Source organism: Scyliorhinus canicula, chromosome 2 (genome assembly GCF_902713615.1).
Source record: "Scyliorhinus canicula chromosome 2, sScyCan1.1, whole genome shotgun sequence".
Taxonomy (NCBI): Eukaryota; Metazoa; Chordata; class Chondrichthyes; order Carcharhiniformes; family Scyliorhinidae; genus Scyliorhinus; species Scyliorhinus canicula.
The window spans coordinates 234,751,540-234,764,760 of NC_052147.1; the positions used below are offsets into that span (position 1 = coordinate 234,751,540).

The following is a 13,221-nucleotide window of genomic DNA, read 5'->3' on the forward strand; positions in this document are numbered from 1 at the left end:
TGGCTGGCATCATTGTAGGCAAGATGGGAAAATCTGGAGGTGCTCTCCAAATTTTCCCATCCTACCCGCAACAATCCCTGTCGCTGGCGCGACTGGAAAATCCTACCCTTCTTAACACTATCCTTACCACTCTCTGACTTTGGTCCTTGATATCTTTGTCATTTAATCTCTCCTTACCTCTAAGCTATCCCGAACCTCTTATTCTGCTCCACCTTATCCAACCCCTCTCTTAAACAGCATCAATTACGTCACATTTCAACCTCTATTCAGCTCTGAAGAAGATTCATACGGACCCAAAATATTAACTTCTCTCTCCACAGCTGCTGTCAGACCTGCTGAGTATTTCCAGCATTTTCTGTTTTTATTTTAATATTAGTCTGTGTGGCCTGGAATTTCGTTCGGGCAGAATGCTGATACAAAACAATTGGGAGAGGCTGGCCAGCAGAGGAAAATGAGTGGAAACCGGCTTGCCCCAAATATTGCATTGTGTCCCCCCAGTTGAAAGCCTGTAAAAGGTTCCAGGGCTGGAAGGAATGTGCGGCATGTCATTTACCGTTCAGGTTCCCGTCCGCCCCGACCACACAGTAATGTTACGCTGGCATGGCAAGGCCTCAAATGGGAAGCCTGCCTTTGCCCCACTTGAAGACCTTAAAGGGCTGTTCCCCATCCAGCCTCAATTTTTAGGCTGTTGGGATTATTTACCTGATGAGGGGGAAGTCTGAAAAAGACCAGAACCAGACCTCAGGTGGGAAGGGGGTTCTGGAAAGCCCACTTTTGACTGCAGGCCCCGTGGACCCTTAAGGTCCAGTGGCTGCTGGATCTCACCCGCCCCCCCCCCCCACCCAGCCTTTCCCCGACACACTCTGACTGGCCGGCAGCTCTCTTCCAAGTGAGGGGCAGAAGTCCTGTCTGCAGGTAAGAAGGACAACCGCCAATCTAAAACTTCAGGCCATGGCCATGTACAAGATATCAGCATCTAAGTTCATGGAATGATGGAAATGTGAGGACATATGGGCTTCCATATCTGGATCTTGATCTGAAAGAACCCATAATATTGCAAATAAGGACATACCTTCATACTGATTGAAATAAAGCTACACCTGGTGAAAACTACAAGTTGCAATAAACTATATTCTGCTGATGATCTCTCATCACTTCACTACAGTGCATCTGGACACCAGATAGTTGGTTGGCTCCCAAAATGGACCAGCATTTCTCACAATATGTACTGTCAATTCCTTCTAGTTTTACATCTAAACATAAGCTAAATAAAAAGTAAAAATGTAAATGCATATCATTTACAGTCTATCAACTGTCCTATGTTTTACATGTATGGAATGATCTGTCTGCACAGTACGCAGAACAATACTTTTCACTGCAGCTCGGTACATGTGACAATAAATCTAAATCAAATCAGTAAAGCATGAATATACAAACAGTCAGTTACTTGTTGCTGTAGTGAGGAAAGTAAAGTCCTGACCTGTGATCTATTGTGTTTTCTGTTTACCTTGTTATCCAGGTTGAATGCAAAGTTGTTATTGTTTTTTTCCAATACTGTAATATGGCAAATTTCAGTTGGCTGCTTGTAGAAGCATCGTACCTGCACACAGCTCTGGTGGTGACTGTCTTTTCAGAGCACAAATACTTCTGGAGGTACATTGTTCTTGGGTGGGGTAAGTTTCACTTAAAGATTAACAAATCGCAAACATGGTTGTACAATTCTAAACTATTCATTTTGGTGAGTGTAATTCTGTCTTCCTGTAGCAAATAACCTGATTTTCTCTCTCACATTTTCCACCTTCAGGTGCACCGGCAGTATTTATTACACTCTGGTCAATTGCAAGACAGATATATGAGAACATTGGGTAAGTCATGCTTCCGTCATAAATCAAGTTTGGAATGAAGAACACTTGATGCAGCAAAGGAACTTTTCAGGTCAAGAGTTCATTATTACTTACAAACACAGATGGTATAATTTTTAGTGTTGGATATTAGCAACAAAAATATCATAGATGGAGAGGAGTAAAAGTTTCAAATGTACTACAGCATTCTCAAATATAAATATAAAAATGCACACTAATGACAGAAAAGTCTACAGTAATTTAAAACTACCAGTGCATTGAATGGGTGAGAAATTGTCTTCTGACATGCCATTAAGACTTACTGAGAGGGGCAGCACAGTGGCGCAGTGGTTAGCACTGCTGTCTATGGCGCTGACAGCCCCGGGTCACTGTCCGTGTGGAATTTGCACATCCCCCCCGTGTCTGCATGGGTTTCACACCCACAATCCAAAGATGTAAATTAGGTTGATTGGCCACGCTACATTGCTGTTAAGTAGAAAAAAAACTTACTGAAAGGTTTACCATGCTCTTTGTGAAACTCAATGTTGGGTGGAAATTCTGGGCGGGATTAGCAGGATCATCCTGGTGCTGCAACGGCACTGTTTTTTTTATTAGTGCCCGGGGACCCCACCTCCCCCAAGGCCGTACTAAGCGCTATATCTTGCAGTTAGGAACTCTCCGTGAGTGAGGAGCCCCCGGAGTCCCCAATCTCCCAACTGACCTGTTGGGGGGGTCTTCGTTCTCCCCCCCCCCCCCCCCCCCCCAACTGCACTCCACCTTATACGGGCTGGGCAACCCGGGCCCAATGCCCAGTTCGGGCAAAATGCCAGCTTGGCACCTTGGCACTACCAGTCTGGCATCCTGACGGTGGCCTTTCCAGCTTGGCAGTGCCACCCAGGCACCTTGGCAGTGCAAGGCTGGCACTCAGGTGGCATTTCCAGGGTGCCCAGGTGGTACTGCCAGGGTGCCAGGCTGGTTGTGCAAATGTACCCAAGTGGCACCAGCAGTGTCAGGGTGCCAACCTCCCCAGAGGCTGACAACCTGGGCACCTTCGATTGACTGGAAGACCCCCCGCCCAGCACTATTCTGTTTGGTTAGATCTCGTGCGGCACAACAGCCACCGGGAACCTCGGGGGAGGCCTCTCTCGGGATCTGCCACCACGTCTCACTCCGGTTCCGGTAGGATGTGACCGTTAGATCACCCTTGTTGTCTCCCTCGCATTGTGACAGTTGTTCTTTAATACCTATGCATATTTAATTATTTTCTAATTTTCAGTCATGAGAACCTTATTTCAGCTTTAGATCACCCATGTGTTGATCATAAAGGCTGACAACAAATTAAAGAGGTTTGGTACCGTGTGTAAATTCAGTTCTGCTATGCCTAATCAAATATTTTGTTCAAATCACTGACCGTGTTTGGTCATTAAGAATCAGAGAACAGGAGCCGGATTATCCGCTCACCGACGGGGCGGACCATACCAATGCGATGGAGTGGCATGAACCATTCCGGCGTCGGGCCGCCCCAAAGGTGCAGAATCCTCCGCACCTTCGGGGGCTAGGCTGGTGCCGGAGTGTTTGACGCCGCGCCAACCGGCGCCGAAGGGCCTCCCTTCCCTGGCCGGCGCAAGTTGGCGCATGCACGGGAGCGCCAGCATGTTCTGGCGCATGCTCCGAACCGCTGGCATGATCCCAGCGCATGCGCAGGGGTTTTCTTCTCCACGCTGGCCATCGCGGAGGTTCACAGCGGCCGGCACGAAAGAGTGCCCCCACGGCACAGGCACGCCCGTGGATTGGTGGGCCTCGATCGTGGGCCAGGCCACCATGGGATCCCCCCCGGCCCCGGGGCCAGATCCCCCCGCGACCATTGAGGACTCCGCAGGCCTCCCGCAGAGCAAGGTCCTGCCGGTAAGAACTTTGCGTAATTTACGCTGGCAGGACTGGCTGAAAACTGGCGACCGCTCGGCCCATCGCAGGGCAGAGAATCGCCGGGGAGGGCACTGCCAGCGGCCGCCGACTGGCGCGGCGCAATTCCCGCCCCCGCCAAAACCCTGGCGCTGGAGAATTTGGCAGCCAGCGGTTGGGCAGTGGGGCCGCGGGGGGGGGGGGGGGGGGGGGGGGGGGATTCATGCCGCCCCCTCGGCGATTCTCCAACCTGCTGGGGGTCGGAGAATCCCGCCCCAGAATTTTAATCCCTCCATGCCAGCGGGATCTTCTGCTCCCACTGATGTGAAGGGACATTTCAATAGCCTGAGAAACAGCACCATTTAAAAGCTTCATCATCTCTTTGTGTATAATCCACAGATGCTGGGATGTTAATTCAGATCAACAAATATGGTGGATCATCAAAGGACCTTTAACTGGATCTATTTTTGTAAGTATTTGGTAAATTATTAGCGTAAGTGCCATATTTTAAATAATTTCCATTTATAATTACCCTATAAACATCAAACAATCAGCAATTTGCAAGCCAATGTGAGGTGCATGCATTAATTTCTCAAAAAAATGGGCCGGCACAGTAGCACAGTGGTTAGCACTGCTGCCTCACAGCTCCAGGGTCCCGGGTTCAATTCCAGCCTCGGGTGACTGTCTGTGTGGAGTTTGCACGTTCGCCCCGTGTCTGCGTGGGTTTCGTTCGGGTGCTCCGGTTTTCTCCCAGAGTCCAAATCTGGGGCTGGTTTAGCTCACTGAGCTAAATCGCTGGCTTTTAAAGCAGACCAAGCAGGCCAGCAGCACGGTTCGATTCCCGTACCAACCTCCCCGGACAGGCGCCGGAATGTGGCGACTAGGGGCTTTTCACAGTAACTTCATTGAAGCCTACTCGTGACAATAAGCGATTTTCATTTCATTCAAGATGTGCAGGTTAGGTGGAGTGGCCATGTTAAATTGGCCTTCCTGTCCAAAAGGTTAGATGGGGTTACTGGGTTATGTCGATAGGGTGGAAATGTGGGCTTAGGTAGGGTGCTCTTTCCAAGGGCCAGGGCAGACTCGATGGGCCAAATGGCCTCCTCCTCCTCCATGTAAATTCTATGATTCTATGAAATTGGGATAGCTTTTGCTGATTTGAGTAAAACAAATCGGTTATCTGTTATACACTCTGACCGATAGTCCAACTGAAATCAATGGAAGGGAAATCAGGAGAGGGGTGTAAGGTATGGGGATCCATTATCACCCATTTGAAACCATCTCGAAAGGTTAAAATGACTCCTAATGGTGCTGTGGGACCCCAGATTACACCTTTTTCAGTTACAAGGCTGAATTGACTGTATGCACTTCAAATTTAATTGTTCTTGTTTATAACAACATTGTGCTTATATAATATTACATATCTCTTTAACGTTCTGAAATTCTTTCAATGATTACAAAATAAAACCCAAGTCCAATTTGTTACATTCTCATGGAGGCCGATAACTTTTTTTTTTTATAAATGTTTTTATTCAGTTTTCATATTTATATTGAACAAATTACAAATTGTTAGGAGAGAGAAACAAAAAAAAAAACAAACACGCAAAAATTAACATACATATTTACAGGTAAGCATCTTCGTAGTAGTAACTGCGCCCCCCCCCCCCCCCCCCCCCTCAACATGTTTATTTAGTTTGGTTTTGGGCCTTAGCTAGCCATCGAACCCCCGTAACGAACCTGTAGCCCCCCCCCCCCTCCCACTACCTTCCCCCGACTATTCTTCCTCTTGTACATTGGCCACAAATAGGTCCCGGAACAGTTGCATGAATGGCTCCCACGTTCTGTGGAAGCCATCGTCCGACCCTCGGATGGCAAATTTGATTTTCCTCCATTTGGAGAGATTCCGAGAGGTCGGACAGCCAGTCCGCAGCTCTGGGCGGTGCTGCTGACCGCCAGCCAAACAGGATTCTACGGCGGGCGATCAGGGAGGCAAAGGCAAGGGCGTCCGCCCTCCTCCCCAGGAATAGATCTGGCTGTTCTGAAACCCCGAAGACCGCCACTATCGGGCATGGCTCCACCCTCACTCCCACCACTTTGGTCATAACCTCGAAGAAGGCTGTCCAGTACTCCACGAGTCTGGGGCAAGACCAGAACATGTGGGCGTGGTTGGCCGGGCCTCTTTGGCACCGTTCACATCTGTCTTCCACCTCCGGGAAGAACCTACTCATACGGGTTCTTGTTAAGTGGGCTCTATGTACCACTTTTAGTTGCGTCAGGCTGAGCCTTGCGCACGTGGAGGTGGAGTTGACCCTATGCAGTGCTTCGCTCCAGAGTCCCCACCCTATCTCCATCCCCAGGTCGTCCTCCCATTTCCTCCTTGTTGCGTCCAGTACGGTGTCGTCCCTATCTACCAGTCGGTCATACATGTCACTACAGTTCCCTTTCTCTAGGATACTTGCGTCCAGTAGGTCTTCCAGTAGTGTCTGTCGTGGCGGTTGTGGGTACGTCCTTGTCTCCTTTCGTAGGAAGTTTTTGAGCTGCAGGTACCGTAGCTCGTTCCCCCCAGCTAGCTGAAATTTCTCTGTCAGTTCGTCCAGTGTTGCGATCCTGTCGTCCGTGTATAGGTCCCTGACTGTCAGTGTCCCCCCGTCCTGCCTCCACCTTTTGAAGGTGGCGTCGGTCAGTGCTGGTTTGAACCTATGGTTGTTGCAGATGGGAGCCCTGTTCGACATTTTGGTCAGGCCAAGTTGCTGCCGCAGTTGGTTCCAGGATTGGAGGGTGGCTGTCACCACTGGGCTGCTGGAGTGTTTTTTGGGTGGGGATGGGAGTGCTGCCGTGGCGAGGGCCCGGAGGGAGGTTCCCATGCAGGAGGCCTCCTCCGCACGCACCCACTCAGCTTCTGGCTCCTGGATCCATCCCCTTACTCGCTCGGCTGTTGCTGCCCAGTGGTAGAATTGTAGATTCGGGAGGGCTAACCCTCCCCTGGTTTTTGTTTTTTGTAAGACCTTCTTTGGGATCCTAGCATTTTTACCCCCCCATACGAACGCCATGATGAGTTTGTCCAGCGCTTTGAAAAAGGCCTTGGGGATGTAGATCGGAATGGATCTAAACAGGAAGAGGAACCTGGGCAGTACGTTCATTTTGATCGTCTGAACTCTCCCCGCGAGGGAGAGCGGGAGTGTGTTCCATCTTTGCAGGTCCTTTTTAACTTCCTCCGTCAGGCTGGTGAGGTTCCATTTGTGGATCCCTTTCCAGTCATGGGCTATTTGGATCCCCAGGTAGCGGAATTTATGTCGGGCTTGTTTGAACGGCAGCCCCTTTAGTGCTGCCCACCCCCCCCCCCCCCCCCCCCCCCCCGCTTGCGGGTGTAATGGGAAGATCTCACTTTTGCTCATGTTGAGTTTGTAACCCGAGAAGGCTCCAAACTCTTTCAGGAGCGCGATGATTCCGTCCATGCTGCTTTGTGGGTCCGAGATATAGAGGAGCAGATCATCCGCATAGAGTGAGACTCTGTGCTCTCTACCTCCCCTTCGGATCCCCCTCCAATTTTTTGCTGCCCTGAGCGCAATTGCTAGCGGTTCAATTGCTAGTGCGAACAGCAGCGGGGACAGTGGGCATCCTTGTCTGGTGCCCCTGTGCAGCTGGAAGTATTGGGAGTTGGTATTGTTGGTCTGTACACTCGCCATGGGAGCGTTGTACAGGAGCTTTAGGCCGATAACTTTTTTTTTAAAATAATTTTTATTGAAAGAGTTTTTCCATACAAACATTTACCCCTACTAATTTTTAAATTATTTACAACACAATCCCTCTAGGCAAATGTCCCTCCCTCGCCCGCCCTCTCGCGCACACCAGTCCTCCCCCCCCCCCCCCCCCCCCCCCCCCAGGCAACCTTAACAAACAAGGCAGCCTACAGTTTCAGATATGAGCAGCGAGCAGACTTGCCCGCGTTACAGTCGTGCATGTCCCCCCACGACCCTTGCTGCCCCCCCCTCCCCTCCCCCCCTCCCCTCCCCCCCCTCCCTCCCTCCCCCCCTCCCCCCCCCCCCCCCCCCCCTCCCCTCCCCCCCCTCCCTCCCTCCCCCCCTCCCCCCCCCCCCCCCGGGTTGCTGCTGCCACGACCCCGAACGTCTATCTCTGATCTAAAAAGTCAAGGAAAGGTTGCCACCGCCTGGAGAATCCCTGTACCGACCCTCTCAGGGCAAATTTGATCCTTTCTAGCTGAATATAGCTAGCCATATCGTTAATCCAAGTTTCAACGCTTGGAGGCCTCGCGTCCTTCCATTGAATTAATATCCTTCGTCGAGCCACTAGGGACGCAAAGGCCAGTATTCCGGCCTCCCTAGCCTCCTGTACCCCCGGTTCTACCCCGACCCCAAAGATCGCAAGCCCCCATCCTGGTTTGACCCTGGACCCCACCACCTTCGACACCGTCCTTGCCACCCCCTTCCAGAACCCTTCCAGCACCGGACATGCCCAGAACATATGCACATGGTTCGCTGGGCTTCCCAGACATCTGACACACCTGTCCTCACCCCCAAAGAACCGGCTCATCCTTGTCCCCGTCATGTGAGCTCTATGCAGCACCTTAAATTGAATGAGGCTCAGTCTCGCACATGAGGAGGAAGAGTTGACCTTCTCCAGTGCATCCGCCCACGTCCCGTCTTCTATCTGCTCTCCCAGCTCCCCTTCCCACTTGGCTTTCAGCTCCTCCCCTGATGCTTCTTCCGCCTCCTGCATTATCTTGTAGATGTCTGATATCTTCCCCCCTCCGACCCAGACCCCCGAGAGCACCCTATCACTCGCCCCCTTACTGGGGAGCAGGGGAAACCCCTCCACCTGCCGCCTAGCAAATGCCTTCACTTGTAAATATCTGAACATGTTTCCCGGGGGGAGCTCAAACTTCTCCTCCAGCCCTCCCAGGCTCGCAAACCTCCCCTCTATAAACAGGTCCTTCAGCTGCCGTATGCCCACCCTGTACCAGCTCTGAAATCCCCCGTCGATGTTCCCCGGGATGAATCTATGGTTCCCTCTTATTGGCGCCGCCAACAGACCTCCCATTTCCCCCCTATGTCGCCTCCACTGCCCCCATATCTTGAGGGTGGCCGCCACCACCGGGCTCGTGGTGTACCTCGTGGGGGGGAGCGGCCATGGTGCCGTTACTAGGGCCCCCAGGCTTGTGTTGCCACAGGACGCCCTCTCCATTCGTTTCCAAGCTGCCCCCTCCCCTTCCATCATCCACTTGCGCACCATTGACACATTTGCCGCCCAGTAGTACCCCGAGAGATTGGGCAGTGCCAGCCCTCCACTGTCCCTACTCCGCTCCAAAAAGACCCTCCTCACCCTTGGGGTGCCATGCGCCCACACGTAGCTCATGATGCTACTCGTCACCTTTTTGAAGAAGGCCCTAGGGAGGAAGATGGGCAAGCACTGAAATAAAAACAAGAACCTTGGGAGGACCGTCATTTTGATTGACTGCACCCTCCCCGCCAGCGACAACGGTACCATGTCCCACCTCTTAAATTCCTCCTCCATCTGTTCCACCAGCCTGGAAAAGTTCAACTTGTGGAGGGTCCCCCAGTTCCTTGCCACCTGCACCCCTAAGTACCTAAAGCTCTTTCCTGCTCGCTTGAAGGGGAGTCTCCCAATACCCTCTCCCTGGTCCCCCGGGTGTATCACAAAAACCTCGCTTTTGCCCAAATTTAGTTTGTACCCCGAAAAGTCCCCAAACTCTGCTAATAGTTCCATTATCTCCGGCATTCCCCCCTCTGGGTCTGCCACGTACAGCAGTAGATCATCCGCATACAGCGATACTCGATGTTCCTCCCCTCCCCTAGTCAGTCCTCTCCACCCCCCTGAACCCCTCAGTGCCATCGCCAACGGTTCAATCGCCAGTGCGAAAAGTAGGGGGGATAGGGGACATCCCTGCCTGGTCCCTCGGTGGAGCCCGAAATACTCCGACCTCCTCCCGTTTGTCACTACACTCGCCGTCGGGGCCGAGTAGAGCAACTTCACCCACTTAATAAACCCTTCCCCAAACCCAAACCGTTCCAACGTCTCCCACAGGTACTCCCACTCCACCCTATCGAATGCCTTCTCCGCGTCCAGCGCTACCACTATCTCAGCCTCCCCCTCCACTGCCGGCATCATAATTACATTCAGCAATCTCCGCACGTTCGTGTTGAGCTGCCGCCCCTTCACGAACCCCGTCTGGTCCTCATGGATTACCCCTGGCACACAATCCTCTATTCTAGCTGCCAGGATCTTTGCCAGCAACTTGGCATCCACGTTCAGAAGCGAGATAGGCCTGTAGGACCCGCACTGCACGGGGTCTTTATCCCGCTTCAATATCAGGGAGATCAGAGCCTGCGACATTGTCGGGGGCAGAACCCCCCCCTCTCGCGCCTCATTAAAGGCTCGTACCAGTACCGGTCCCACCAAGTCCACATTTTTCTTATAGAATTCCACCGGGAACCCATCTGGCCCCGGCGCCTTCCCCGCTTGCATCTGACCTATTCCCTTGACTAGCTCCTCTAGCCCTATTGGCGCCCCCAGCCCTTCTACCAGCCCCTCCTGGACCCTTGGGAACCTCAATTTGTTTAGGAAGTCCTCCATTCCCCCTCTCCTCGTCGGCGGCTCAGACCGATACAACTCCTTGTAAAAATCCCTGAAGACCCCGTTCACTTCTTGCCCCTTCTGCACTACCTTCCCGCCCCTCTCCTTCACTCCCCCAATCTCCCTAGCCGCATCTCGTTTGCGAAGCTGGTGTGCCAGCATCCTGCTCGCCTTTTCCCCATACTCATAGACCGCGCCCTGTGCCCTTCTCCACTGCGTCTCTGCCTTCCTGGTGGTCAGCAGGTCGAACTTGACCTGCAGGCTGCGCCGTTCTCCCAGCAGCCCCTCCTCTGGTGCCTCCGCATATCTCCTATCCACTTCCAATAGCTCCCCCACCAGCCTCTCCCTCTCCTGCCTCTCCTTTCTTTCTCTGTGCGCCCTTATGGAGATCAGCTCTCCCCTGATCACTGCCTTCAGGGCCTCCCAGACCATCCCCACCTGCACCTCACCCGTGTCATTCAAGTCCAGATAGCTCTCAATGCTCTTCCGGACCCTTTTACACACCTCGTCGTCCGCTAACAGCCCCACATCCAGCCGCCACAGCGGACGCTGGTCCCGCGCCTCCCCCATTTCCACATCCACCCAATGTGGTGCATGATCAGAGATCGCAATGGCCGAGTACTCAGCTTCCCGTACCCTCGGGATCAGCCCCCTGCTCAACACGAAGAAATTGATTCTGGAGTACACTCTATGGACGTGGGAGAAAAAGGAATACTCCCTCGCCCTCGGCCTACCAAACCTCCATGGGTCTACTCCTCCCATCTGCTCCATGTACCCCCTCAGCACCTCTGCCGCTGCCGGCCTCCTATTGGTCCTTGAGCTTGATCTGTCTAGCCCGGGGTCCAGCACTGTGTTAAAGTCCCCCCCCATGATCAAGCCCCCTGCCTCCAGTCCCGGAATGAGGCCCAATAGGCGCCTCATAAAACCCGCGTCATCCCAGTTCGGGGCATATACGTTGACCATCACCACTTTCTCCCCCTGCAGCTTACCCTTCACCATCACATACCTACCCTCCTTATCCGCCACCACCTCCTCCGCCACGAACGACACCCTCTTTCCCACCAGAATCGCCACCCCCCCGGTTCTTTGCGTCCAATCCAGAGTGGAACACCTGTCCCACCCACCCCCTTCTCAGGCGAACCTGGTCCACTACCTTCAAATGGGTCTCCTGTAACATTGCTACATCAGCCTTCAGTCCCTTCAGGTGTGAGAATACCCTTGATCTCTTGACCGGCCCATTCAACCCCCTCACGTTCCAAGTGATCAGCCGGGTCGCGGGACGACCCGCCCCCTTCCCCTGCCGATTAGCCATGTCCTGTTCCCTGCTCGCCCCGGGTCGACCCTCCCCTTCTGACCCGCTCCCCATGGCGATGTCCCCCTCCCCCCACCTCTCCAGTCCTCCACTTCCCGTTTCTGGTCTTTTCAGCAGCAACCCGGTGTCCCTCCCTAACCCCCCTCCCCCCCCCCCCCCCCCCCCCCCCAGGCTAGGACCCCTCCTAGCCGCGATGTACCCTCCATCGTACTCCCGTAAGTCAGCTGGTTCACGCTGACCCGGCTGCTCCTGCCACACTCCGACTCCCCCCGGCTCGGGGGGGGGGCCTCCCCCCCCTTGCCACTCCTCCCTGGCCCCGCTCCAGCGCGGGAAAGGTCGCCATTGCTAGCCACGCCCCGCACTCCTCCCCTCCCCCCTCCTCTGCCCCGCGCGCGGGAAAACAGAGGAAAGCCCGCGCTTTCGCCCTGCCACACCCCACCCCGCCATCTTCAGTTCCACCCCCGTCCCCGTCCATGCCTGTAAAGAACCCCTCCTAGGAGCCCATATCCCCGATCTGCTCTCCCCCCCGTCCCACCTCCCCAACTTAACATTATAAATAACAGATAAATAACAAATAACAATGTACTTAACAGTCGCCCTCTACCAAACAGCATAAATAACCATAAATAACCATGAATAACCACAATAACAATAACTAAGGGAAGTTGGCAAAGGGGGAAAAAACATCAGAAGAAAAACCACAGGAAGAGTTCAAAATCCAAACAAAGAATTCAGCTGAAAGTACCCGAGCGGCTACGGCCGCCAAGTATCCCCTGGGTCTAATTCGAGTCCAGTTTCTCTTCCTGTACAAAGGCCCACGCCTCCTCTGGGGACTCAAAATAGTGGTGTTGGTTCCTGTAGGTGACCCACAAGCGCGCTGGCTGCAGCATTCCGAACCTGATCCGTTTTGCATGTAGCACCGCCTTCGTCCGGTTGTACCGGGCCCGCCGCTTTGCCACCTCCGCACTCCAGTCCTGGTAGACCCTCACCGTCGAATTCTCCCACTTGCTGCTCCTTTCCCTCTTGGCCCACTCCAGCACTCTCTCACGGTCGCTGAGTCGCTGGAACCGCACCAGCACCGCCCTCGGGGGCTCATTTGCTCTTGGCCTCCTAGCCATGACCCTGTAGGCCTCTTCCAGCTCCAGGGGCGAAGGGACGGCCCCCGCCCCCATCAGGGAGCTCAGCATTTCTGCTACATATCCCGGGAGGTCTGACCCCTCCAGGCTTTCTGCCAGGCCCAAGATCCTCAGGTTCTTCCGCCTCATTCGGGTATCCAGCTCCTCAAAACGGCTCTGCCATTTCAGGTGGAGTGCCTCGTGCACCTCTACCTTTCCCACGAGGACCGTGGCCTCCTCCTCCCTCACAGTCATCTCCTGTTGCAGCTCCCGAATCGACGCCTCTTGGGTCGCCTGGGCTCCCATCAGCCTGGTGGTCGTCGCATTCATTGACTCCAAGAGCTCCATTTTCAGCTCCGTAAAGAAGCGCAGGAGAGCGGCCTGCTGCTCCTCCGCCCATTTCCTCCATTCCTCGGGTGCGCCACCGGCCGCCATTTTG

The 13,221-nt window shown here is 53.7% G+C and overlaps 1 protein-coding gene across 2 annotated transcripts in view; it reads left to right on the forward strand.

Annotated features, from left to right (window-relative positions):
* The window catches only part of LOC119962039 (secretin receptor-like), a 53,436-nt gene that overhangs the window by 20,320 nt on the left and 19,895 nt on the right, over positions 1-13,221 (forward strand). For both annotated transcript variants that reach the window (XR_005459789.1, XM_038789821.1), the window contains exons 8-10: positions 1,520-1,673; positions 1,805-1,865; positions 4,143-4,212. Coding sequence is in view for 1 of the 2 variants with exons in the window: in XM_038789821.1 (XP_038645749.1) it covers positions 1,520-1,673; positions 1,805-1,865; positions 4,143-4,212 (285 nt within the window). In the remaining variant the exon portion in view is untranslated. The remainder of the gene's footprint in view (positions 1-1,519; positions 1,674-1,804; positions 1,866-4,142; positions 4,213-13,221) is intronic.